The sequence below is a fragment of the Apteryx rowi genome, unplaced genomic scaffold (assembly GCF_003343035.1).
Source record: "Apteryx rowi isolate R43461 unplaced genomic scaffold, aptRow1 scaffold_161, whole genome shotgun sequence".
Classification (NCBI taxonomy): domain Eukaryota; kingdom Metazoa; phylum Chordata; class Aves; order Apterygiformes; family Apterygidae; genus Apteryx; species Apteryx rowi.
The window spans coordinates 1,442,106-1,466,857 of record NW_020447875.1 but is presented as its reverse complement, the minus strand read 5'-3'; the positions used below and the strand labels follow the sequence as shown (position 1 = coordinate 1,466,857).

The 24,752-nt window shown below is 38.2% G+C and overlaps 2 protein-coding genes across 12 annotated transcripts in view; both read left to right on the top strand.

Moving 5' to 3' along the window:
- Nucleotides 1-7,656, top strand: part of WDR36 (WD repeat domain 36) — a 36,330-nt gene extending 28,674 nt beyond the window's left edge. For 6 of the 10 annotated variants that reach the window (XM_026059861.1, XM_026059860.1, XM_026059862.1 and 3 more), the window contains 5 exons: nt 1,432-1,574; nt 2,223-2,339; nt 2,547-2,628; nt 4,909-5,096; nt 6,755-7,656. In XM_026059861.1, the coding sequence (XP_025915646.1) occupies nt 1,432-1,574; nt 2,223-2,339; nt 2,547-2,628; nt 4,909-5,096; nt 6,755-6,904 (680 nt within the window). In that variant the 3' untranslated portion in view covers nt 6,905-7,656. Of the gene's footprint in view, nt 1-1,431; nt 1,575-2,222; nt 2,340-2,546; nt 2,629-3,259; nt 5,097-6,754 lie in introns of those variants that run through there. The other 4 variants (XR_003252495.1, XR_003252496.1, XR_003252494.1 and 1 more) reach the window with 4 other exon arrangements.
- A 95-nt stretch (nt 7,657-7,751) lies between these two features.
- CAMK4 (calcium/calmodulin dependent protein kinase IV) overlaps nt 7,752-24,752 on the top strand; it is a 207,127-nt gene continuing 190,126 nt past the window's right edge. The window contains exons 1-4 of one of the 2 annotated variants that reach the window (XM_026059868.1): nt 7,752-12,164; nt 12,247-12,617; nt 14,512-14,593; nt 17,254-17,418. The gene's annotated coding sequence lies outside the window, so the exon portion shown is untranslated. Of the gene's footprint in view, nt 12,165-12,246; nt 12,618-14,511; nt 14,594-17,253; nt 17,419-20,021; nt 20,162-24,752 lie in introns of those variants that run through there. The other variant, XM_026059870.1, reaches the window with a different exon arrangement.

The window sequence follows — 24,752 nt, the reverse complement described above, 5'->3', positions numbered from 1 at the left end:
TGAGGAAAGACTGAGAGAGCTGGGCCTGTTTAGCCTGGAGAAGAGAAGGCTTGAGAGGAGATCTTATTAACGTGTAGAAGTATCTGAAGGGAGGGTGTCRAGAGAATGGAGCCAGACTCTTTTCAGTGGTGCCCAGTGACAGGACGCGAGGCAACGGGCACAAACTGAAACACAGACAGTTCCATCTGAATATGAGGAAAAGCTTCTTCACTGTGAGAGTGACTGGGCAACCTGTTCCAGTGCTCTGAGAGGTTGTGGAGTCTCCTTCCTTGGAGGTATTCAAAACCTGCCTGGATGCGATCCTGTGCAACGTACTCTAGGTAACCCTACTTGAGCAGGGTTGGACTAGATGATCTCCAGAGGTCCCTTCCAACCTCAACCATTCTGTGATTCTGTGAGCTTTTTTGCCCGCATATATTCCATAGGAGTTTTAGTGCTGGGTATTGTCATGGTGGCAAGAGAACTGTGTTCAGCCTGCCTAGCTTCTATCCTTATTGGATTCCCAGTGGGAGAAAGGCCTCAATTGCATTTCTCATACAGTTAATAGAGAGAAATAGTTGTGCTTCTGAAAGCCTCTAGAGGGAGATCTTGTCTGCTCAAGTCTAGCAGTTCTCCTAAGGTAAGTGCCTATGTTTAGATCTCTCTGGAGAAGGAGAGACACCACTAACTCTCTGTATTGGCCACGTAAAGAAGGGAGGAACTTACTCAGCCGTGACTGCTTCATTAAGCATATACTTAATTCATATCCTTAAATTAAGGAGACAGAATTTCATCCCAAAACTTTGAATGTTCTGGTCCTGTAAGCAGTGTCTGGTTCTGGCCGAACACGTGAATTCATTTCCTGTCTTCAGCAAATGTAAGGCTTCTGTTTGGCTGCGCTGAGCTTTTAATTTTTTAAGTTTCTTTGTGGCTTTAGGCTCTTCTATGACAGTCATAGTTTCAGCCATGTGTAATACTAATGGATTTTGCAAATAGGAAGGGGAAAGTGAAAGTGGTCAAGACCACACAGAAGTCTAGAGCAGATTTTTATTGTGTGATGTTGTGCTTTAATGTTAAGATTTTCTTCATTTTTATGTGCAGCTTCAGTCATAGCTGTGAACAGGTTATGAATATTGTGCACATTTAAATGCAAAAATTCTCAAAATTTGTAACTCAGAACTAAGATCACTGCATACATATTTTAAAATAATTAGTTAACAAAAAAATTGAAAAGTATTCTATTATTCTTTCTGTTGAACTTAAATAAATTACTTTACCAAGTTAATAAAGATTGTTTCTGTAGCTTGTGAGCTATATGTTATGCTAGCACAAATTTATATGGATGTTATATATACACATTTTTCAAAAATTGCAAAAGAAATACTCATGTTCTAATTAAAAAAAAAACAAACTGAAGTGCATATGTTAACAAAAGATACCTGTTCTTGAAAGATGTGGATGCAGCAGGAGCTGAAGAAACATGTGGTGAAATGATAGAATATGATTCACCTGAGCAATTGGGGGAGCAGCTGATAACCCTATCCTTATTACCTGAGTCAAGGTGGAAGAATCTCCTCAATCTTGATATCATCAAGGTAATGATACAGGCACACTGTCACTTACCTAGTGTAGTATTTGGGTTGTGTGCTTTTCTCAGAGTAGGTTAAATAAATGTTATTTCTCCTGTAATGTAAAACAGACGGTTGTCTTAAAAGTTTCTGTGGCGCTCAAGAAATCCTTGAGAAGGAAGGACTGTTTAGTAACTTTTGCATTATTATTTCTGCAAGGCTTAAAATAGCTGTCTGAAGGAAGGCATTTCCATGTCAACATAGCTTAATAAGTGCCTGTGAAGCTGTTCTAGGTTATGCTTCCAAACCACTGTCAAGCATTCCCATAACTAAGAGAAGAGGATGAAAAAAAACAATAGCATACAGCCAGATGTATTTGCTCTTGCCCTGTGAGCTGCATTTATCTATTCAAGACTTGATCACACCTTTCTTGTGTTGTTTAGGATTTTGCAGTAGAAGGCTGTTGCTTTTCACAATTTCTGGGATTGGGGTGGGGAGTTGTTCAGCTAAATATCTTCATATTAAGTGGTAAAATGTTTTTTCTATCTCTTTAYTTTTTGATCAGTCCTTATAATTTTCACAATAAGGATTTTAAAAATAATTCTTTTAACAAAAAAAACCCTCCCAATTGTTCCTACTGTGATGATGACTTTAATTCAAATATCTAATTAACAGAAAAAGAATAAACCAAGAGAGCCACCAAAAGTTCCCAAGTCAGCCCCTTTCTTCATCCCAACAGTTCCTGGTCTTATACCACGATACGCTGCTCCAGAACAAGAAAATGATACACAGGTAAAAACAAGACTCAATGTGATGCTGCATACCTTGTGTATTTCTCCAAGCAAATCTTAAATATGCTTTTTAGTCKTCTGAGACAATACCAATTTTAATGCTTTCTTTCTTCAAATCTCTTGTCCTGTCAGTAGGAAAAGAATCTAATTAATATGTAAAAATATATTTGCATATTCATGTACACTCTCTTATACTTTCATGGTCTAGTCAAAGGTAGTGAACCTTGGAGTACTGGCACAGAAATCTGATTTCTACATTCATCTTGAAGAAGCCCTGAGCACTAATGAATGTAAGTTAACAAGATATTTCACTGAAAATGTACAAGCTACTAATATTTTGATGAATGTTTGTTTTTTAAAGGCAGAATTGATAAGGAATGCGAGGGAAAAATCTGCATAGTACAGTAGCAAAGGCAAAGAGAATGGCTTGTTATGTATAGAAATGAATAATGTATTTAAAGCCAAACTAGATCAAAGATCCATGGCTGTCCAGCTTGCCAGCAGTGTGAAGCCCAGCTCAGGCTAAAAACCATATAGAGAAAGCAGATAATGTTCCTGAGGTTGTTAGAGATTCTTGGAGATTGCGATGATCTTGCTCAGAAAAGGTGCTGTGTGTTATTTGTAGGGTCAGAAAGGAAGGGAAACATCTGATAAGGCATAAACTGGTGGTCTGCTGAACCGTGAAAAAGCCTATTTTCCGAGGAGGTTCTGTTTCAAAAGTTGTTTCACTAAAACTTCAGGAAAACTTAGAGCTTTAATTGTAATTGCTTTATAATTTAAAGCTTAAGAAGAAATAATTGATTATAATTATAATCTGTTGGATTTTTTGACACTCAATTCATTTTGAAATTCAGTCTCTTAAGGTGCCTGTGGAGATAAATGTACCTGCTATTTATGCTTGTTTAAATTGTGTTCCTACAGAATCATTGAAACTGGGATTGTTGGAAAAGATTGCTAATAGAGGTGTCCTGGAAGTGTAAATGGGCAGTCGCTGGAAGCTTGTGCACAGGCAGTTCTGTTGCAAGTTCTTCTGTGCCTTCTTAAAGTGTTTTGAGATGAAGAGCTTACTCACCTGCACTTAAAACAGTCTGCACACAATATTTTATGGTCATCTGTCACAAACAAGATGTGTTTTTTATGCAGTGTTTTAGTATTTCAGTTGGTAGTATTCTATTAAACTGTTTCAGAGATGCTCAGAGAAGAGGGAGACATGAGCTGAATATTTAGAAATCTAGCCAAGCCCAGTGGCTGTCTATACTGGGGAGCAGGTATCACCCAGCGATGTGCTGTGGCTGTGGTCCCTAGGGCTGCCCTCAGGCCATCTCTGCTGTAAGGCAGATGTGCTCCAGAGTCTGTGCTATAATCCCAGGCCCAGGAACCTATTGGTCTGGATCCAGGAAGCTGCTGGTGTGTAATATAGCTCTGTGCTGGCCAGTTTACAAGTGCCTCTTTCAAAGGCAACTGGGAGATGTAAATGGATAACATATGCCCAAAGCCATCCTTCCACTGGGGTGGAAGCAGGGTTTGCATCTGGGAGCAGGACAGTGGGATATAGATTGTGCTAGACACCTTTTCCATGTTTTATGTGTACCAGTTCCATAATATGCTCCCTATTTTTTTAATCTCTTATGGCATAGAAATTAAATAATGTATATTCTCAGTACTATTAATGTCTCAATTGCACTAATGATTTTCTCAGCAATCAAATATTCAAAGGTAGAATCAAATATACCACCTAAGGAATATTATCCAGTGCCCGTTACCATTAGTTACAGTCTCTTCTTAGCAGCTTCAGAAACTGAAGTGCTAATCAGAAGACAGCATTTAAAATTTTGTTACAAACAGCTGTGTTTGTGACCATGTAAATTTTTATTTCTGTGTTTATAAAGCAGATGGATAAAATTCTCAAAGTTCATGTAGGATTGGAGAAATACTGAGGAAGAACATTTACAAAGAAGAAAAAAGTAAATCGTATATATTTCTACAAGGAAAAAAAATCCCCCCCACCCCCCAGGGAAAACAAGAGAAATTTACTTAACAAAACCAGTGATTCCCTTAGAAGGACCAGGTTATCCTTAATGTAGCTTAATCTTAATAGCGTTAAACTTAGACAGGTTCTCAGCGAAAGTGCTATATAGTTTGTCTCTTCTAGGATATATTTGCAATAACAGCTTAAAGTCCAAGTGAATAGCTTTTTTTTGCTAAGGAGCAATGCAAAACGACAGTATTATATGATTAATTAGAAATTTTGTACAGCTTAAAATACAATTAAAAAATGAAAGTGATACAAATATGAAGAAGTTGCTTGTATTTTTTGGAGCAAACTTATCAATAGAATATAACTGTCTTATTAGAGATATACTTCTCTGTAGCATATGATGAGAAAGTGAAGTAAAGGCAGGATGACATTTTGAGTAAAAATAAAAAAGTAGAGAAACCATATAAACTTGAGACATATTGTTACCAAATAACTGCTCAAGAATTTTGAATACTTCTGTCCGGGTGAAGGATTTCTAAAGTGCTTTTCTGCAAACATTACTGATACTTTATCCCTCAATACTTTAACATAGATACAACTCCACTTAACTTGCTGAAAGACATGGGACCATCCAATATTGAGATAGAACTAAGGGGTTTGGCCCCTGAAGGTGGCGGCTCTATGGAGGTGATGCTAAGCTTTTTGAGAATGATTGGGATGATGCTGAACAAGAAGTACAACTTCGAACTTGCTCAAGCATACCTTGCACTGTTTCTAAAGGTAATGGTTTTCTATTAAAACTTGGTGTCAGTCATAAAATGATCATTGTTCAGTAACAGGATGTAAATTGCCTGTGCAAAATGTCTGCTTTGAAGGATTATCTTAAATGTTTTTTGTTGGAGATGGTTTTAAAACGATTTACTTGATGCATTGGCTAATTTGACAACTCAGCTGTTCACAGTCAAAAAAAAAAAAAAAAAGTAAAAAATAGTTACAGTGAAAAGTACAATACCAGACAGGCTTTATTTTAGTATTTGTTACTTATGATTGTTACAATTTTTTATAACATACCTAACATTCTGAATGATTGTTAATTGCTAAGCTGTAATTTGCTCCATTTTAAGCAAGAAAAGTGTTTAATGCGTGATGTTTGGGAAAGTAAAAGAAGGAAAGTAAAAGAGTTGGAGACACTGGAAACCTGACTTTTACTTTGCATGTCAGTGGGCTGCTTTTGTTTGTTACCTGTTAAGCAGCACAGAACTAATAAAATTATTCCCAGATGTGTGGAAGTTAGGAAGTTACCATGATAATGTGCAATAGCAGTTACTCTTAGAAGGTAGTTCTATAGAAGAGTGCAACCTTTCTGATATGAAAATGTTTACCTATGCTCTACTGTATGAACTGTAGGAAAAAAATAATTACAGCTTAATAGGAAAAGTGGTGATAAACATTCAGACACACGTGGTAATGTCTGCTTGACTTACATTTCTTAATAGCACTACTGCAGGAATTGCTTTTCAAAATAGAGGGAGTATAATGCCAGACAAATATGAGTATATACTTGTCCTTTTTCCTCTCTTCGGGTTAGGCAGGATCCCTGGGGAGTGGATTTGTAAAGTGAAACGGTTAGGACTGTGAGGTCCTGACACCTACAATGACTTTTTATTATGGACTAGCTCTAGTCCATTGGTAGCTCATTAGTAGCTGAAGCCTTAGATGCTGGAGTTCATCTCCCAGTTTAGTTTCATGCTCAGAAATACACTCCTGCTCTGAACTAAAGTGGCAATATAAACTTACCTGTGATACCTGAGCACAAATATCTTTTGTTGTAGCAAAACTCCTAGATGTAAGTTGTAGCAAAGGAAATAACTAGTTCATCAATTAAGCGGTAAAAATGTATTGCCTTTCTACAAGATTGAGAGGTTTCTTTGCATTATGCTTTGTTCCAGGATTGCTATTTATTCTGTAGAGACATCCTCTCCCTGTATCAGTGTAGAGTGTGCTGACATCATTCTTCTTGCATTATGCAACACAGATTATTTAAATAATGAACTCCATTGACCTCAGGGCATGCATTTAACCTTCCTAGTCTAAAGAGGAGTTCATGATGCAGGTTAGAAAGAGAGGAGAGCTGCTCTCTAGAAAAGTGTGTGATGAGGATAGATTCAGCAGCAGAAGTACAACTAGTAAAGCAGTAATGTATTAAAGACAATTTGCTGCTGTATCCTATGTAATATACATGTGGGAGTAAAATGGTTAAAAAAGACTTCTTGCAAAATGAAGGCAGCATCAAAGGGAGGGAATCAATTGCAAGAAAATAATCTTTCCTTTATTGGGGACATTACTGAAAGCAAACCTGTGGAAGTGAATGAGGAAGCTGATATTGTAAATTTTGATCATCTGAATTTATTTCACTAACTCCTCCTTTTTATTTTCAGTTGCATCTTAAGATCCTCTCATCAGAGCCAAGGCTACTAGAAGAAATATCCAGATTGTCAACACAGCTTGAGGAAACTTGGATTCATTTACAGACTCTTTTCAATCAGAGTCTATGTGTGTTAAAATATATGAAAAGTGCATTGCTGTAAAATACATTTTTTAAGGATTTTGACTGCATAAAAATACTTGGATTAATAGTACAACTTATTGCCAAAAATAGTGGATTCCAAGAATTATACTTGGAGTTCTGATGCTGTATTTTATAGTATACAGCAAAGTATTTTAGACAGTGCATAACTAAATATTTTAATTCATTTCGGTCTGAGTGAAAGCTAATATGTGCAAATTAAATGTACATGTTGTATTTAAAATGGTTTGTTATTAATGAGCAAACAGTTAAAAGACCATAGGTAATGCAGCTAGCTATCTTATGCTTTCAGGACCAAAAATGTAAATCAGAACAAAGAAATGACTTGCAAAAAAAAAGTAGGAATTTGTTTTCCATGAGGAGACAGAAACCTATATTGTGCTTAATAAATCAGTGTTGTTGATTTAAAAATAAAACACAAAAAGCAGTTGAATTATTAACAAATTATTAATATTGGTTTAAAGCAAGGAATATAAAAATTGCATTCCTCTGACATCAGAGGGCCTTTCATATAAACTGTTTATAAAAGTTAGTTTTCCTCTCTCTTTGGCAAACTGTGTTCACTATTTTGCCTCAGACCCTTATTTCTAAAAGCAAGGATTTCTAGCTGCACTACAAATCATGGAATTAGAATTTTTTTTTACAACCAAGTTTTCTTACTTTAATTTTGGAGACTCCATTTCCAAGGAAAATTAGGGTTATTTCCCTAAGAAGATAAAAATTGTAGGAATAAAAGTTTTGAATTGTTGGGAATTTTTTATCTGAGTTGAATGTTATTTTTATGAATTGGTATTTATATTTGAAATAATAGGGCTTGGGGAGAGGTTGGGAACTCATGAGAGGAGTTATCTTAAAATTTCAATTTTGTTGGTGGAGAATACTGCCTTACAGCAGAAATATCTGTTGAATGAGATGCTTACTGTATTTCACATGCTCCAGCTAGAGACACTGACTGAGTAACTGATACAAGTGTATGTAATTTTGAATTGAATACTTGAAAGGTGGGTTTGCATTTCACATAAGACTGAAGCAATAATGTGTTGGTTTTGTTACTCTCTCTATATAATTCTTTTAATGCAATTGCATCCTGGAACTCTTTTTAGTGAGTGGTKTATCATGGAACAAATTATCTGCCTACATGTAAATGTAGTGAAGAGTGTTCAATACTGTCTGAAGCAAAGCTGCATTTCAGGCTTCCACATGTGACATTAGATCACCATCATTTGAGTTGCTCAAATTTGCAAAAAAGGTTGTCAGGGATATCAAAGGAGTGCAGAGGTGATGGGAAATCAGCTTTTATAGCTTCTCTGTGTTGTTCTGGCTGTTCTTCATCTGTAACTTTGAGTCCTGTTAAATGTTGAAGAGAAAGGAGAATGCTGCAGTTTACACACTGCATCATTCTAGCCAATAAGGATTGAGAATACTGAGTTGGTGGGAATAACCTACACCTGAGTGTTTTTTGTGAAATCTACTAAGCCTTAAGAAAATCCTTCTTACCATAGAATAATTAGCTTCTGGTGATACGGTTCTCAGGAGTCATTAATCCAAACTTCTTGAATTGATCTGAATCAGTCCCAAATCTCTCAAGATTCAATGAAATAAATATATGATAAGCCTGTGAGCTTATAGGTCATCCTGTAACAATCTAATTTAGCAGATGTTAAAGAATCATTTTTGGAAGTTACTTATATAAATCAACACATCAAAATACATATGGGTATGTAAGTCAGAGTACTACAGTAGTGTCAGATCTACCTCAGTGAAGGAAGGGGCAGTGGCAAATTCTACAGAAAAAGAACTTTCCTCCTGAGTCAGAACAAAGATCTGTCTAGCCTATTGTCCTGACTCCTGCTGGAGCAAGGAATGGATGCAAAGGGTCCAGCAATCAGGTCACGTAGTGAGTGATACTTTCCCGAGCACATCACACCTGCTTTCAGCAGCCAGCTATTTAGATGCTTCCTGACCCAGATGTATTCTAACAATTGTGTTTAATAATCTGTGACAAACCTGTTCTCTGTGCGTTCATCTAATCTCTTTTAGTAACCATTTATACTCTACAACATCCTGTAGTAATGGATCCTACAATTTAATTAGGTGCTAACGGAGAAGGTGTATTTTTCTTTGTATATACCAGACCTTCTACCTACTAATGTTGTATGCACCTCCTATTTTTTGAATGTGAGAAATAATTGTTCTCCAACCTCTTCATGCTTCCCTGCCTCTCTGCAACAAAGCAGTTGTGAAATCTTCTTCTACTGGTGAAGATACTTGATTTTATTGAGTGTGCACATGTAATTTCTCTTTCATTGACAACAAGATATTGCCTTGTACATACAGTTCTAAACATTTGGGCACAAACATAGCTCCTTGGATGTTGAAGTTATTGATTATGGGTGATAAAACACCATGCAACTGAATTGTTAAAATGGACTTTGCATTTCCCATAAGATCCCATTTTAGACTATCAGCATTGTAATGGTATATGCTCTCTGGTGTGAGAAGAAAGATTAGGTGGGTCAAGGGATGTAGTTTGTGGTAGTTGGTGTTAAGCCTAGGTTTTCTTCTAAGCAGGACAGCTACTGCTGGCTTTGCCTTTCTTAGACAATGCCTAGTGTGTTCTAGGCCAGTTCTGCCAAACGACTTCCTTTTAAGATTCTTATTTCTGCATTGTGTCACAGCACTCCCTCCTGCTTTTTCTGTTATTCGTCTGTGCCTGCCTCCGTTCCTGCACTCCATTTCTACCACAATTTTCTCTGCTCCTTTGGCTTCTGAGCATGGCTATCCCATTTAGCAACTCCTGTATGCAGCAGTCTTGTCAAGTTACATCTCGATTCTTATTCTACTTTCTTTTGACTCTCTGTCGTACTTTCCGAATTGAGTTGGTACTCATGGTTGTCTTGACACTAAGCCAGATAGTTGGATCTTGTCCCCGAATTTGATGCTGGATTCTAACTCTAACAGYGAAGGTTGCTCTGCTTTGAGCCCTAATAAGCCATCATAGGAATCCTTACTTTTCTTTTTCTTTCAAATAAAAATAGAGTCGTTATGAGGAAAAACATGCAAATGCAAAGTAAGAATAGATTGATGCAAATGTTTATGCATTCTCCTGCATCCAGTGTAGAGCACTGACTTGGAGTACTGTGAACCACTTTGTATGTCTCAAGGTTGTTAACTCTAGCTCCTTGAAAAGAAATGTTAGGAAAGGTCACAGGTCTGTGCAAATTACTGTAACGGAAGTGTCATTGTCCCAGAGTAAGGAAGTTGGAAGATACTTGTTGCTTTTTCCTCTCTTCTGTGAAGTAGAAAAGCTAAAACATTTGTTGGTATTTGAGCTCTGTTGCTGAAGGAGTTAAGAACTGTTTAAAGATCAACAAGATATAATAGTTTCTCCTTTTGCTGTTGACATCAGCAGATGTTTTCTGAACATGGAGTGTTGGTATATCAGCTTTTTCCTCAGCATATCCCATGGTCCAAAACTTGTGCTGCTTGAGAATTACTTGTTTGGTGAAATGTGATTGGTGTTTAAAAATAACTTACATATTTAGAGATTAAGAATCCAGTTAGTGCCTTATGGATGTCAGTACAAAGTCTACTTGATTTTGGAAGGCTTTGCAGTAAGTGTTAGAGGAAAACGAAATGCTGTCTAAATATCCTTAGCACCTGTGCTTCCTCTTTGTGAAGCAGTGATATATTAAGAAAAGAAAAGTGACAGATCTAATAGAAAGATCCTTCTAACATGGCTGTTGCAACCTCCCCAGGAGGACTGAGTGAGCCCTCTGATGCTCTGCTGCAGGTCATGGAGCTTTCCTAGCCAGTGCCTGTCTCTGGAAGATTTCTCTTCCTCACTGAGGTGTATACCTCTAGTTTGCAAAACAGTCCGTGTGGGTCAGTAGAGGAGCACATGTGCCCTTCCTGTCCMGTGGGTTAAAGCACTGTTGTGCTGGCTCTGTAAGTGTTCTAGTATACCAATGGTAAGAATCATCCCTCTGACAAAGCAACGTACTTTAGTGATTGGGAGTTACCAGAAACCAACCAAAAAATAAACTAGAATAAGGTTGAATAAAATAATGTATTTGTAGGATTCCAACTCAGTTGCAACATTTGTAAAGGCTATAAAATATGAATGGAAATAGAAAGAAAATTATCTACTTGGATTAGCTCCAAAGGCGACTTTCATCCTGTGTTACCCAGTAGCCAAGCTGCTAGCTGCTTTACAGCCACATGGCTGAAGATCTGGCTCTTAGTGTCTCTTGAATGGCCCAGTATCTTAGAAGAGGATCTGAATTTAAGGACCTATTCCTTCCTTTGGTGCCCCAAACTCTCCTTGAGGGTTTTTCAGATTCATATGTCTCAGAAGGATTTTGTAAACAGAGCTCAATAAAAAAATCTCTCTCAATCACTGATGTCCCCTCCTGCTTTGGAGATGTTAGCATCCCTTCAGCGTGATTGGATCTGAAAAGTCATCAACCTGTTGTAAAGCAGAATATCCCCTCCTGTCATGTGGAGCAATTTTTAAAGCCCAGGTAAATGTTTTCTCAGAGTGTGTCAGGTTACATTTTTTTGCAATTTAGTTTTGATTGCACAAATAGGGTTATGCAGTTGGCTCTCATTTACGTTTGAGATTAACCTTTACATTGGCTGATAGCTCTGGATTGATGAAAGGATGAGGGATGACTGCCCAATTCTGTTTGAAGGATACTATTCCAATGGGATCAAAATACACATAAGTTATTCTAGCAGTGTTTACTTGAGCGTTTTATCCAGATACTTTATTCAAGGTAGTAGAATAAACTGTCCAGAAGTCTTCATCTCCCTTCAAAGGATAGAGGGGGCTCATGTTGACTCTCTCTGACCCTTATTGAGGGTCAGTAATTCAAGGAATTGTTAGGAAGCAGAAGTCCCTGTGAAGCAGCCATGAAGGGAAAGGGTGCCTAGGATTGCTGTCTGTTTTTTTAAAACTTGCTGAGAGCTCAAGAATGAGCAATCCTGTTGTGCAAGAAGGTGGGTGATTTTTGGTAGAAGGACTACTTGACTAAGAAAGAAGCTTCTCAATGAACTAAGATGAAAAAAGAGAACATGCAAGAGGTGGAAACAAGGATGGACAGCAATGGAGAATTATGAAGGCATTGCTCAAGTACTTAGGGGCAAAATCAGAAAGACCAAAATCCCATTAGAGCTAAGACTGGCAAGAAGCCTGAACAACAACATGAAGGTGTTTTACAGCTGTGCTGGTTGCAAAAGGAAGTTCAGTTAAAACACAGGTATTGATGGTTGAGGAAGACAACTCTAGTGGTAAATATGGAAAAGGTTGAAACACCTGATGCCTTTTTTTTTTGCCTTCAGTCTTCACAGGTAAAACCTGCTTCCATTCTTCTGTATGTACCAGCATCCTTTGGGACAGAGAGGAGCAGCCACCAATGAGGGAGCAATGAGTTAGGGAGACTTTAGAGAACTGGGCATATTCAGATCCATGGGACTGCATAGGATTCTCTTAACCATGTTGGAAAAGCTGGCCAATATGATAGCACTGCCGGTTGACTATGAAAAATCATGTTGAACAGGGAGATTCTTCGTGACTGGAAGAAGACTGGTGTGCCTGTTCTTAAGAAAGATGAAGAGGAGGATCTGGAGAACTTGGCCCTACCTCCATCTTCAAAACAATTGGGGAGCATGTGCTATTGGAATCCATCTCCAGACGTGCGAAAGACAAGAAGGTGATTAAGAACTGCCTGCAGAGATTCATGAGGGCAAAACATGCTTGACTAACTGCATTGCCTTCTAGGATGAAATGACTGGTCATGTGGATGAGGGAAGAACAGTAAATGTAGTAATACAATTCAGTGCAAATATAGCAGTATTTAATTACTTAATAGTCTATTATTAAGTATTGCAAATTACTAGGATTAGTCACATGCATGCTGTCAATTAAGACTTTGCAAAAATCAGCAGTTGTCTTATGCCATGTAACCTATATACTGAGAGTTGGCTTACGGGTGACATATGATCTGCAGCATAGTGGTGTGAATTATTTTTGCAATAACTCAGTATAATTGGCATTACCAAAATTAATTTAGTCAAGTTCTAATCATGTCCAATGCATTGTTACTTTGTTATTTATCCCATAGCAAAGTTCAATAGATTAGATGTAGCAATGTTGAGTAATGCTACTAGCATTAGAGAAATTTGGAACGAGACTTAGAAGAATTTGACTATGAAGCAAGTTCAGAGTATTTCAAGTGAATGTCTCATAAGAAAAATGATTCTAAAATTGATGGGTGCCAAAGCATGCTTGACCGTTTTATAAATAGTTGCCCTTTATTACTGGAGGTGATCCGATAATAGAAAATATAGAGGAACTGGTTTTCATTCTAATGCTTCACCACCAGATTGTCTCCCACTTGCAGCTGCAGAACTTCTTTTTATGATAGTTTCTACAGCCCAAGTACTTTATAGCCATTTGGTAACATAATTTGTGCTTGAGCAAAGACCTTCTTCCCAGCACACAAGGCACTTACTCTGGGAATGACATCCCTGAGAAGCCCCAAAACCTTGTTAAAAGAGACCGTAAAAGCATGTAGCCAGCTGAGAAAGAGACAGAAAGTGCTGTCGTCTTAGGGAAAATGTAGTGTCTAGAAATGTGTTTCTAGAGGAAGACTCGCTGTGCTGCTTAGGCTTTCAGGCAGAAAAGAAACAGACTGGGATGGATCTTTTCAGGAGCTAGGGATGTACTGCAGTTAAATCTCACCTCTTAGCAAGGAAAAAGCCTGAGGTGTTGTAAAGGGGTCTGTGCAGCCAGAAGTGAGAAAGATTGTCAGTCCTTGGGATGAGGATGGACTTCTAGTGCAGTGGTACCTGGCCCAGGAAAGGATGTGCTCTCTAACGATGCTGTCCTCTTTGCAGAATCTCCCACATACTCTAATGAAAATATCAGAGCAGAAAGAGTTCCAGCCAAAAACAGTTTGGGGAGAGAGCAACACAGAGCCTCTGCTCTTTCTACACGGGAGGGGAATGGGAGACAATGAAGTAAACAGCAGTGATCCTACAAGGAAGCAAGAATCTGTTTGCTGAAAGCCCATACTGGGAAGAGGCTAGTGTCCACATTTTTCCTCCTGGTTCCCCCACAGCAGTGAGAGCTGTAGAAGCCCTCCTTTCCTTTCTGCAAGGTGTTTGCAAGGTTTTGTCTTTAGTCCTTACATAGATCTTATTGGCAAGTCTGCTTAGACAGGCTTACAGAGTCCAAAAGTGGCCAGAGCTTGCTGACATTAAATATCAAGGATACCATCTGTGTGGGGTTTTTTTTTTCTTTCTTTCTTTTTATGTTACATACAAGTTGCAAGAGGTCTCTTGGGCTTCTTTAGGGGACCAGAGAGGAATGACTTCTTGGTAAACAGGGGAACCAAAGCTGATATTCTGTCTCTCAGAGAGCTGTAGCTGTTTTTATGTAAGTTAGGCAATGAGTCCCTGTATTGTGATTGCTAATGCTAAGATCTTAAGGGGTGACAGAAAGAAATGATGATGATGTAGCAGACAACTGCAAAGATATTTTCAGAGTATTTACTCAACCAAATTCTGTGAAAAATTGTCAAATGTGCTGATTTTTCTCAACAGAAACCTATTGGTGAAGTATACTGCATGTTTCCAAGGGTTGTCAAGACCTGAACACCTTGTCTCTACAAAATAGAAGGTTAAGGTAAGATGTTGGTTTTATTTTTTTCATTAAAGTATCATTTTCTATGAGCCTGGAAAAATTGTTAAGCTATCTTATAAACACKTGATTACATAAATCGTCATTATAAAGAAAGAAAATATTAAAATTGTCAATATGAAAGGGAAAAATCAGTTAAATTAGAGGTAAAATATGAAGTGAAACTTCAGCCCTAAAAGATAAAGATACTGAAACCAGCATGTGCTAATGAAAGTTTGGTCATGTTAGATTCTCTGGTCCATTTGTATAAGTGTATTTCTTAACTGATTCCACTGCCTGATGGTTAAAGAATAAATCTTGGTGGTACAATACATGTATAAAACTGACAGTTTCAGCGTGACTGAGCAGGTGCTGTTCTTTTGGAATGTGCCGTTTCCTTTCATGTTGAAATGAAAGGCTCTGAAAAGTCTTGTTAAGTTTTTCAAGTAGAATCATAGCACAGCTCAGATACACATTCTGTCCTCTTAGTTATCATCTTCATATGTTGAAGGAGGAACTCCTGGAGCCCCAGATCGTAACAGATGTTACCAATAGTCATGAGGTGATATGTCTTTATCACCCCAACTCCACTTATGTTTCTGGACTAAGAAACACGTTGATAGAGTTTTAAGGTTAGCAGAATTTGGCCTTACAGGTTGATATGCAACTTAAAACATGGGCCATGAGCTCTGTGATATGCCTGGTAAGTGTAATCCAAAACAGCTGCTTTGGAAAATTTTCTGTCTTCACTTAATGCAGTGACCGTGGCATCAAATGATAATGGTTCATATAGGCTGAATCTAAGCTCATTTGAATTAATCAAGCAACAGCCATGGTCTGCTGCTTAGGATGGAATGTCAATTTTAAGCTGAAAGCTGATGGTAGAAAAGGAAGCAAACCCAAACTGTGGTGGGCAAAAGGAGTTTTGGTAGAATATTCTGCTCATTTTGGTGTGTTCAATCAGCAAGAAAGTGGTTACGCAGACCCTCTAGAATACAGCCTCAATCCTACTCCAGGTTTGATATTCTTCTGATTTAACCACAATTTTAAATACTCGTTACAGTCCTAGAAGAGATGCAGTGGTTTGGGTAACTATTAGGCTGTGTTAGCTCTCTGCTTTTAATAACTGACAGCCCTAAGTGAACTGTCAATTAAAATGACAGATTCCCATTGACTAGAGATATCTACAGTGAATCTCTAACCACTGAAGAGAAAAAGGTTTCTGTGCTACAAGACAGTCTGCTGAAATAAAAAGAAAGAAATCTTGTTTTTATAATAAAATATAGATGAATTTTCTGCTGTTTTTCCATAATAAAATAGTATGTTGTTTTGAAAACGGTTTCGGGGAAAAGCTTTAAATGAGACTTTTGGTAACTTAACAAAGATTGCTATATAAAGCCCTTGAATTTTAATAATGATAGAGAAAAACATTCAGAAAAGCTAAGTAACTATTTTATGTGCATTGGAGAATGTTAAATGAAATAACCAATTGCCTTTAAATAGAAGGGAGCCTGACAGAATTTTGAGTAATGTTCCTGTCTCTGTTGTTCTACTGAAATGAGACTATCTGTCCGTGGGCTTTGCACAACTGAAAATAAAAACAGGACTTGCAAAGAAGTAACTGTCTTCTTTCATAAATCTTAACCTAACGAGGTATCAGAAATAAGTATAGGTGGTAACAGATAAATGAAAACAGATTTTTAAATAAAGTAAAATGTAACATTTTGTACTTTAAAGAATTATTTATTTTTTTCCTTTTCTTACTAGCCTTTAAATTTTTCTCTTCTTTCCAAAAAGACGCTCTCTCAATATCTTCCTCTTAGTTATAATTATGACCTTCCCAAAACCCGTAAAGCAAAATTTTATTAGCATTAATTGATGAGCTTTCCAATTATTTCTTCCAATCCCCTCTCAATTTCTGTGAAATTGTTCATGCAGCGTTCACTTCACTGTTTCCTTATATCATGTACAGAAATTGTAAGAGTTGGATAAAACATTGTGGGAACATTTGGTCAGCTCAGCATTTTCTAATCTGTGTTCCATGTTTCTAAGCAAGATTCTCTTTTTACGTTGCTCAGTTAGGCTTTTCTCCTTTAATTAAAAGGGAGAGTGTCTTACTAAAATGAGGATTATTTCTCAGATTGTACTAAGATAAAGGAAAAATCATACTCATTCCATTAAGCTCTTTAATTTCCCCTCTAGTATTCAAACTGTAACAATTATCCTTTGTTACAGTCTGCCTCTATTCCTATAGAGACTAAGTTGAAAGGCAAATGCTTATTTTCCCATTATTATTTGGTTAGCAACCATGTTATGAAGAGCTAATTCTCAATCTAAGCAGCACCCACTCATTTCGTAACGTTGGTGGTAATTTCCACTTGCCAAATGGGAGGTTCTTTCATCCAAAGACTTCAGAGTGTTTGACTTGAATGTATTTAGCTTGACAGCAACCCATGATGTAGGTAAGTGTTATCAGAACTGTGCTTATGTAGGGAAATGGACGGTATAACGCAGTACCATGTAGAAATGTCTGTATAGTGTCATGCAGCGGTGTTAGCTAGAGATTAGGGAGTTGTACAGTTGCATTAGGTTTCTACTTGTGGCTTCTGGTCCTAACTAGCTTGTTTGGTGCCAGCTTGCTGATCTTTGCTTTTTTTGTCATGCAGTCTTATATATCCTTTGTTCCTTGCTGAAAGTCGTCTCATAAGTCAGCAGAAAACTGGAAATAGTACAGAAGAATTCCAACTCTTGGCTCCTTGTCCTACTGCTCAGTATTATTCCTGTTTGGAGGGGTAATGGGGGGAGTGAAGATCAGGCTTTCTGTACTCATGGTAAGCTTGACACTAAAATACCCCATCTGTTAGTTTACATATTGCAACCCATGGTTCTGAGATATGAGCAGTCATATTTTTGTGAATATTGCTGCTCAGGCATTTATAGTTCCCAATAATCCCTCCTGTCTTCTCCATCTCTGGCAAAAACCTTTAGTGCTCACCTGTGTTAACTCCAAGCAGCATTCTGTGTTTATAGGGAAAATACAGAGATTACTATGACAGCATTAGGCAAAATAAGTTACCTGGCCAGTCAAATGCTTACAGCCTTACTGTACTTTAACTCAAGCCAGTTAGTATTCTTTTAGTCTTGCTAGAAATAAAATGGTTAAGTCTGGCTCCTAGTAAGAAAAGTTCATATAATAGAGTCCATATTGGTAGATGGATAGATAATAACTTCTGTGTTTCGTTCTGCCCACAAATGAAATTAATGACAAGTTGGTCTGTGACTTCAGATCGCTTCAGACGTGAGTCATTGTGTTGTCATGTGAGTTCTGACAAATCTAGCTGTAATGCTTCCAAAAGCTGTCCCTCTCTCTTCCTCCTTCTTCTGCTATCAAGGGTACTATCTGTATAGCCAAGATGGTAGAAAAAAATGTGTTTCTATCTGCCAGCCATTTCAGTCTGGCTTTTTTATATGATAAAGGAAGTTAGCATTTAAACACTAGGGACAAATAACTGAAGTTGAAGTGTAGGCATGCATTTACTTTACTGGCTGTTCTGAGGGGCAGGAATGAGAGCTGTAGGGTAATAATACCTTAAATTGCCCTGTTTGCATCAGAGCACCCAAGCCTTGTACCTGGCTAGAAGGTATGCTTTTGTCACATCTGACTTGTTAGTATGCTTGTTTTTTTCAGGGTATTCATTATCTGTGGAGCTCATAGTGTGATGTATTACTGAAGTGGCCTAGTGTTTTCCCTAAGTTTCTGGTTTTACTTGCATATAACTTTAGCCATACCTAACTTTAACCATGGCATCAGAAACCCACATCAGACTTTTTTGCAACTCTTAGACCATAGTAAGGCACCATATGGAGTTCCAAATTTGGTGGGTTTCAGGATATGTATATAAACAAATAATAACTTCCTAATTAGCTGTGCAAATGCCTTACTGTGAGTCAAAAACAAGTCTTCAGAAGTACACACACATATCAGCAGAAGATTTTCTTGGCCCAAACATTCCTGTGTTATAATGAACTGGGAAAGTTATTTAGGAAAATAGTGGAAAAATCACTTCAATAAGATCATATTTTTCTCCAGACTTGCTATACAACAGAGGTTGTGGAGTCTCCTTCTCTGGAGATATTCAAAACCTGCCTGGATGYGATCCTGTGCAACGTGCTCTAGGTGACCCTGCTTGAGCAGGGGGGTTGCACTTAGATGATCTCCAGAGGTCCCTTCCAACCTCAACCATTCTGTGATTCTGTGATAAATAAGTTTTAATTTAAGCTAGCACATGTGAAACTTTTACATATCAGTAAGAATGGTTGTGTTAGATCAGACCAAAGTGGCGAAAAGCAGGTGACAAGGAAAAGTGAAAGAATGCAGCAAGCATATATGATACGTCCTCTAAAATACTTTTTCAACCTTTCCCAATTTGAAATTTATGAACTGTCTGAGGCAAAGGTGGCTTCCAGGTGTTTTRGAATTTTGAACAGTGGATTTGTCTTTCATGAGTCTGCCTGGCCTCCTTTCAGTCCATCTATGTTTTCAGCATCCACAGTATTTGATGGCAAGGAGTTCTACAGCTTAACTGCTCACAGTCACCTCCTGTTGTTTGCTCTGAAGCTGGCTGCCTGGTAACTCTATCTCAAGGTCCCTAGTTCTTCCATTGAAAAAAGCAGTGAACAATTGATTCTTTCCATCCTTTTTATTTCCCTTATGATTTTCTAGCTGTTTAGTTTGGGTGAAATTAAAAAGGAGAGAGCTGCAAAGATGACTGTGTAGTGGAAAACAAAATCTTCTACCTAAGCAATGTAGATACAGATATATATACATGCTGAGAGCAGTGTAGACGTTCTTATTTAGAAAATGAAAAATAATTTTTATGTGACTTCATGTTCTAGGTTCTCAAACAACCATGAGAACTATGATTCAATTTTTTGAGTTGTAGGCAGCTTGGACTGGCTGTGGAACTCTGTTAGTTAACTGGCACTATATTAATCTGAGTGGAAAGAAAATTCAGCAAAGGTCTAGGTAAACCAAATGGAAGTCCTATGCTTGCTTTTAAACGTATCTCAAAAAATCATTCATGAAACACCAAATGGGAGACAAAGCTAATATGGGCAACAGAATTAAAATTGTTGTTTTCAGATACTTAACAAATGAAAAAGTTCTGCTTCCACTCTAAAATCTCCATTTCATTTCATTTGCTGGAAAGAGCATTTCACAATAACATGGGCATTCCTTGAATGTTTTATAGTAAACAATGCTTCGGATGAGATCCTGGCCCAAGGGGGCATGCCTTCGTGTTACACAGACCGTCTAAAAGATGAAGACTTTGTCTTTTTGCAGGCACGTTGCAGTGTATGGAGCCATTACCAGTAATGGTGGATAGCCCCATTTGGGATATGGTGATCAAAGCACTCTTTGCTCTGGCTTTTCTTCACTGCAGAGGAGTCAGCTCTCCTAAATGGCAGCTGCTGAAATGTGTTTGGCTATGTACTATTATCTTGAAGCACCAGTCCTGCAGAATGTAGCATGATGCTTAACACTTGGACAGAGAAAAATCACTGAGAAAATAAGTATTTTATTGCATTCTGTCTTTTACATACAAGTTTAAATGCTTTGTTATCTAAATGGCATCACTTAGAGCATTTGAGAATCCAGTAACTTTTCTGCTGCTCTACAGAAATTATAAAAAGCACATTAAATGTTAACATTCAAGTAGAGTGATACTGGGTATTGATAAATTACATATGACATTTATTATGCTGGATTCTGTGCTGACCAAGAGTTGGTAGAAAATGGATTTGTTTTGTCTTAGCACATAGAATATAGCCTTTATTCGTTCTTGTTAAAGGTACTTGTTCACAGCAGCACTTCAGCCTGTTCTCATCTGATCTTTTTGCTTGTTTAGGGGTTTGAGCTGTCTAAAGTTTTTCTAATTCCCATGATCAGTCCCAGTCCTGCAAGGACAAATACGCTAGGCAGGGATCACCAGAAGAAGCAAAGTTGAAAGTCAGAAGGTAAAACTAAGTTTAGATTAAAAACAGAGTTAAGACTAAATACTAACTGGGATTGTGGAGAACCAGCATTTCCTTGTGTTGCATGCAGAACTAGAACAGAAAGCTCTTGGTTCTGTTCTCAGATCTGTCATGGTCTCTCATTGACTATAAATAAATCAGTATGCTTTAGTTCCTTCAGCAGTGAAGCAGTGCTTAGTGTGTTACTGTTATCAGAAATTCAAGGGAATTTTCAAAAAGTGAACAAAACAAAGTGACAGACTAGAAAGGGACATCCTGCTTAACACACAAGTAATAATTTGGCACCTAAAGGCTGTGGCCTGCTCCATGCCAGAGTATCATATTGTGCTTATACATGTCTTGTTAGAACATTTGCTATTAGCTTTCACAAAATCTTTCCAGCAGTTGGCCTCCCATAACCGTCAGAATGTTTGAGTAATTCAGATGTCTTCCAAGTTGCATCCTTTCCCAGCAACCTAGATCGTTTCAGATTGTGTGTGTTGTGGAGACAAACATTTGTCAGGAATTTCCGTTATACGAACTGGTGGAAACATCACTGGAGCTGACTGAAACCAGGCAATCATATGGTTTGCTATAACTTTGTCTTGGTGCCTCTTGATCACGCATCAAATTTAGCCATATTAAGATTCCTGAACAATTTTGTTATTTGGCCTTTTGCATTATGGGCAGTGAAATAATCTCTTTGTAAAGTAAAACTAAAAACAGATGATAGCAAGTAGTTGTGAGACTGCCATCCCATGCATGTGGGCAGAATATGAAAGAAAATTGAAATTCTATGTAAATGTAGAAAGGGAGTGGATGGTCCTGGCCATGTGTAGTGACTGTGGGAGCTGCCAGCCTAATGGTGAGTGAAAGGTGTGGTCATAAGCTACGAAGTGTCTCGGCCGTAGAGACAAGTAATTTTTGTTTAATGTAATAGACGCTTCAACTGGAGAAGATATATAAACAAAGCAACAGTCTGGGGGAAAACGATCTTATCAGCACGATTTTGAGTAGGACTAAATTGCATTTGTCAAAGCCCAGGAAAAATACTTGAAGTTTTGGTTACATGGATAGATAGGAAAAACTATATTCAAAAATATACTATCTGGGAAGAATCTGCAAGACTTGGACACAGCCTGGTTTGTGGCCAGGGAGATCACAGTCATAAATGAGACCCAGATAGCAGACAGATGTGACAGGGATGTTGAAAGAAGGTATTTGAGAGTAGGACTGGGCTTAAAGTGCTTTGATCAGTAGAAATCAGATGATAAGAATCATGGCTGGTTCCTAAGCCAGCTGTTAAAAATGACTTTTCGCAAGCTCCACTTCTTCCTCTTGATACACAAGTTGGTGGGTAGCTCTCCAGCTTCCCCAACTGCTCAGAAGTTCCTAGGCCTCACAGAAAGAGTTTGTTGTCATTGTACCTTGTTTCCTCTTTACACGTGGAACTTGTGATGGTTAAGACAGGTTCTTGTTGAACATTTACCCAAAGCACTGGACCACTGGGCAGCTTCTCCACCATTAAGTCCAGTCCAGGAAGAGTCTTGGGCCAAAGCTATGCAGCTGGGGGAGACGTGGCCAATCTGTTCAGGACCAACTTCTTAGTCTTAAAATAGTCCAGACATTCTTTCACTATCATAAGCATCATCATGCTTCAAGAGTGATATTTTTATGGCACTTGATAGCTGTGTGAAGGAGTTGGATTACCTTGCAAAAGGTAATAACTTCGCTATTGCTGAGTAAGAAAAGGGAAGTCTGATGTAGAATGCAGTGGAGGCTGGAGGTCAGGCATCATTTGAGATACTGAACCCAAAAAAACACCACCTGTGAAGCTGGTGGTAGAATGTGACTTTCAATAGCAGTAGTAGAAGGAAGTCTGTCACGCTTGAACAAGAGAATGTGCTTTCCTTAACAGTCCACTTCCTGTTTGAATACCTAATCAAAACCCACAGGAGTTGATAGAATGAGTACCCTTCATTTCAATACGAGCTGACAGAGTGACAAAGAAGGTTCCAAAAAACTTCAGATTTTTAAAACAGTTGAATGCTTTTTTTTTTTTTGCATTCTTGCTTTTGAGTTGCTAACTTTTCCACTTTTTCTCCCCCAAATGTTGTCTGCAACCATAATGATTTTACAGTTCTTTTTCTTTTTTTTCTTTAAACCTGAAAGTTGAATTCTCATACAGTCCTGTGGCAGCTTCTGGGGCTGTAGGGGAAAGACCAAATATCATAAGAGTCAGCAGCGCTGGTAGTGACATGTTTGTGTACATAATGAGAGAATGTACAGAATAGTGTTCTGTATGCTGTCTGCAATGTGTTAGCTGATTCTTGTTATATGTTTGCAGAGTAAAATCTATCCAGCACTTGTTTTTAAATTGGAGGAGAGCAGCACCCATTTAAAATCATTGAATCAAGTTTTCAAACCAATGGAACCTCAGCACTTGAAAGGCAGCAAGGATTGCAGCCATGTTAACTTATACTGCTTTGTGCCTTTTTCTTTTTTAAATCAGAAAATATTTCCAGCAACTTTGCTACTTCAGGTTCTTAAATAATTTTTGCTGATTTCCCGTGGTCAATTATTTGACCCATGTTGGGAATAGAGCTCCTTGCTGGCTAACACTCTTACGGAAGGAGGGTGTGCTGTCTATGGTAGCAATGATGTGAGCGTTAACTGCACGTGTTACAGTTTCTCAAGGGTTAAGCAGGCTTGAGATGCAAAAATGTAAATTCGCTGAAGATTACCAGACTTTAATGATAAAAAAAAATGTGTCTGATAAATTCATCAGAAAGCTCCAGAAAGGGGAGAAAAAATTTTTTAAAAAGAACACATTAATAGCATCTAACTAGTGGTACCCTCCTTGCATTGCCAGGAGGCAACAGATATTTTTGACCTACCATTTAATGAGAAAATGAGATGTTACTTAAAGATAATTTAGTAACTCGCACATATTCATTAGTATCCTTCTGCTTTTATCTGCTAGTTTGCATTCTGGTTATATAATTCTCGGATGTATTATCAGCAGTTTAAGAAAAACTGGGGGAGAGGGACACAGGGAGCATACTCTCAGCCTCTGCCTGAAGTCAGTGAGGCCCAAGAAGAGGACAGCAGGGGTCTAGCTTTGGTCTGTCGTAATAACAGCTTTGTTCCTAGGTCAGGCCCCTGGTGAACAGTTCTTCTTTCCCCTTACCCCTGCCCTGTGGAGCTCATGAAGAGAGCTGCTCTCAGCAACAGTCTTCAGGCCTGTGCCCATTTACAGCCTCTTCGTTCTCCAAGGAGGAAGCATTCCCTCCAGTCATCTCTCCGAGTTTCCTACGGCCTGGCTTAACTTCCTTTCAAGGTGGCTTCTTTCCCCTATTCCTTTCGAAGAGGCAGGAGCATCTGTGCTGTCTGTGCCCGGGGCAGACACAGCCATGAGCCATGCCCCAGCGAGGGTGTCCCTTGCCTTGGGGCTGGTGGTGCTGTGCTTGCCTTTCTGAGTTGCCTGTACCYGTTACAACTCACGAGCCGGGGAAAGTCCAGCAGCTCAGCTGCAAAGACAGGGCCTGGATGCAGCTTTCCGTTTCTTGCAATGATCTGTTCCTCCTGCTTCTTTACCTGATTTTCAATTTGTATCCATTTAGTCTGCAGAACAGTAGCCTTCTGAATTAAAATGTACCCTACATGGCCCACACAATATATCACATCACCACTATGTCTGACTGCAAAAAAAAAAGAATCGTTTTGTATTGATGTGCTGAATACACCACACTAAATTTGGCACCATCCCACAGGACTCCTGTTTTCAATAATAAATATAAATGACTCTGCTCCAGAAGCAGCTTTCTATTTGCCAATGGGTTATTTTTTTGATGGAAAAATCGAACCTGCCTTTACTTCAAGTATGTGAACTATGGCTGATTGTTCATAAATGTATTTTAATTTATTAGTCTACTCTGAAGTAATTAAATCTTGTCGTGGAGAACATCTGTCTAGCAAATGTCTAATAAGTTGTAGAGCCAGTCCCTGGAGCATTTCTTCACTACAGTTTACAGTATCTCCTGCTGCTAGTGTCCTGTTTAGGGGCTGACTGTGCCTTCGTTTTAAAATCAGTCATTTAAGAATTCAGTGTGTATATATGTGTGTGTATATATATATATATATGATTGTG